Genomic DNA, 2,897 nt, shown 5'->3' with positions numbered 1-2,897 from the left:
ACAGAACCCTCCGCCCGGCAAAGGGTAAGAAAACCGAGAAATGGAGGCTCGTGCGACTTAAGAAACTAGCAAGGTCACAGCGGGTGAGCAGCACAGCGGAGACTGCAACCCAAGGTTGTGCTCCAAGCGTCTTCTTTCAGCCCCTGGCTCCTCTGTGCTCCCCAGGCCCCGGGTCAGCAGCTATCGCTGCACTGAACACGGTGTTTCTAGGTGGTGAACTTTCATCCCCAGGTATGTGGCACTAAGGACAGTGCCTGGCACTGAATGAACAAACTCACACCCTGCTTCCTTGTTGGGCAAGAAAATGAAGTATTGTGGGGAAGCACGGGGCTTGTTTGGGAAAGTCAAGGTAGGTACCCCCGAGAGGCCCCTGACCTTTCAGAGAATCCTTACAGACATTCCAACCAAGTCCTGCGCTTCCCCACAAGGTATCACCCCATTTATCATTCATTTCACATTGATTTTTAGAGAGTGGAAGGGAAAGAAGGAGGGAGAGATCTGTTGCCTCCTGCATGTGCCCTGGGCTGGTGCCGGGGGTCAAACCTGCAACCCAGGTATGTAACCTTGATTGGGAATCGAACCCGAGACCCTTCGATGCGAGGGCCAACACTCTAACCACAGAGGCAGACCAGCCAGGCTGTCATTCACTTTGGAAGCCCTCTCTGGAGCGCTCACTATACCAGGAGGGCAGAATAGCTCTGCCTTCCATGAATCCCTGGCTGTTGACTCCTATTTCATTTTCAGCCTTTAAAACCCTTTCCATTCAGAGATTTCAACACCTCAAAACCCAGCCTGCAAGACCTTGTCTCCTATGACAAGAGAAGAAAGGGAGGTACAAGGGCATCAAATGGCCTTCCCGGGGGGACATGGTGAGTCAGAGAAAACAGGAAAAAAGCCAGAATCTGTCAGAGATCTGTGCAGAAAGCCTCCCAACTTGTAACTCAGGCTACACTGGTTCCCTCTAGAACATCTCATTGAGGCGTTCGTCCAGTTTTTTTGTAGCCAGGCCCCAAAAGTATAGAAGGGAAGAAGGCCATGCTAAAAGTCAATAGGCCATAGGCACTAAAACATGCTGAAAACAAACTCACACGGCCCAGAAAAGAAACTCCTGCCCATTCCCTGCATGTGTGGGCACTACGGTGGTGGCACTGAAAACTTTTAGCTGTCCCGTCCCGTTTGGGTGGTTTTGGTGGCAAAACATTAGAATTAAAATAAACTTATTTGCAGGAGGCAGCTGATCGATGTTTCTCTCTCATCGATGTTTCTAACTATCTCTCTCCCTTCCTCTCTGTAAAAAATCAATAAAATATATTTTTAAAAAAATAAAATAAACTTATTTGCAGGCCCAGGAACTGGTATACACCCAAAGCCAGACGATACTCTAGTTCAGTGGTTCTCAACCTTGGCTGCACATTAGAATCACCTGGGAATCTTTGTAAAATCCTGATTTCTGGGCCTCATCCTCTGGAAATTCTGTTTCTTTGTCACTAATGTTGTGGCCCCACCCCATAACAAAGAAACAGAATTTCCGGAGGATGAGGCCCAGAAGTCAGGATTTTACAAAGATTCCCAGGTGATTCTAATGTGCAGCCAAGGTTGAGAACCACTGCTCTAGTTATAGTTTCCCTGCTTTGGTCCCAGCTGAACATGACTCTGAGCCATTTGGGCAGTGAATACAGAACACAGGTGGTTCCCAGCACTAATCACAGTGAGCGTTCAAGACTGTTTCATGGTCTGTCTCCTACCAGATGACACTCAATCGCTGAGGGCACGGATTGGGTCCTCCCAGCATTGGTAGTGAGTCTCTGTATGAGAAGCATCAAACGTGGCACTGAGATATAGCGGGCACTCAAAATTATCTGAACAAGAGACACCCTGTCTGCTCCTGGGCCCCGGGACTCACTGTGCATGGAAATCCACCACCACGGGTGTCTCACTGTTGACAACTCGGTCTTGAAAGTCAGGTCCATCCTGGATGTTGAAGGTTGTTGTGCAGACTCTGGTGGTGTGTAATGGCCGGGCGTGGCTGGATGTTACTGTCAGCTCACCAGGACTGTGTTCTGGGGCCTGCAGCGCCCTGGAGATGAGGGGTGCCCACCGACCTTGAGGGGGTTTCCTGGAGATGCCAGAGGCCAGGAACCTCCTCAGGAGAAGTCGCTGAGCCATCTGTGAGGGGGAGAGGCAGGAAGAGCTGCGGCAGAGAACCGGAGCAAGGTATGTGGGAGGACCGGGGGCTCAGGATTCAGGGCTGGGAGCAAAATTACAGGAATGACATAAGCTTTCCGGAGTGGAGGTGAGTGAAGAATGAGAATAAAAGGGGAGAAGGAATTGCAAACCAGGACAGGAAAATTGGGTTGACAACCAAAAAGAAATCAGGGTATTGGTGTTATTACAACGGAAGAATGGGCGAGGGAAAAAACACAATATTTACTGTTAAGGGCCACGTGCCTTATATACATGATTGTCCTCCCAGACCAACTTCTGAGAAAGTTTCTACATATAGTATTGCCGGTATTACAGATAGGAAAGCAGAGGCTCCGTTGTGGAACGCCCAGTGTAACCCAACTATTCTTACATAAGAGTCAACATGGGAGCCCTAGGCCGTCTGCAAAGTCCTTACGCTATCAGCCCTTTTAATAAGTGTTTTAGTGGGAAGTTAAGGGAAATTTTTTTAAGGGAAAAGGGGGGGGGGGGGGGCCGCGGGGGTTGTAAAAAAACCAGGAAAGAGTAACCACAATTCACGGAGGAACTAAAAGGTACAGAAATAGGAGTGTGGGGGGTAACTAAAAAAGAAGGGACGCATGTGTTGACGGAATTGGGGAAACCCGACCCCACCAGGGACCCCGACTCTCCCGAAGGCAAGCCCTCCCGCCCGGGGCCTCCGCCCACTCGGCCGC

The 2,897-nt window shown here is 49.9% G+C and overlaps 1 protein-coding gene across 4 annotated transcripts in view; it reads right to left on the bottom strand.

The window, feature by feature from the left end:
- The window catches only part of TXN2 (thioredoxin 2), a 14,390-nt gene that overhangs the window by 9,441 nt on the left and 2,052 nt on the right, over positions 1-2,897 (bottom strand). Inside the window, exons 1-2 of one of the 4 annotated variants that reach the window (XM_015559864.1) lie at positions 2,836-2,859; positions 1,904-2,166 (exon numbers count right to left, since the gene is read on the bottom strand). In XM_015559864.1, the coding sequence (XP_015415350.1) occupies positions 1,904-2,166 (263 nt within the window). In that variant the 5' untranslated portion in view covers positions 2,836-2,859. Of the gene's footprint in view, positions 1-1,903; positions 2,167-2,448; positions 2,614-2,835; positions 2,860-2,897 lie in introns of those variants that run through there. The other 3 variants (XM_006757436.2, XM_006757435.2, XM_015559865.1) reach the window with 3 other exon arrangements.

Source organism: Myotis davidii, unplaced genomic scaffold, assembly GCF_000327345.1.
Source record: "Myotis davidii unplaced genomic scaffold, ASM32734v1 scaffold514, whole genome shotgun sequence".
NCBI lineage: Eukaryota > Metazoa > Chordata > Mammalia > Chiroptera > Vespertilionidae > Myotis > Myotis davidii.
The sequence above is the reverse complement of the archived record's forward strand: the minus strand, read 5'-3'. Positions and strand labels throughout refer to the sequence as shown.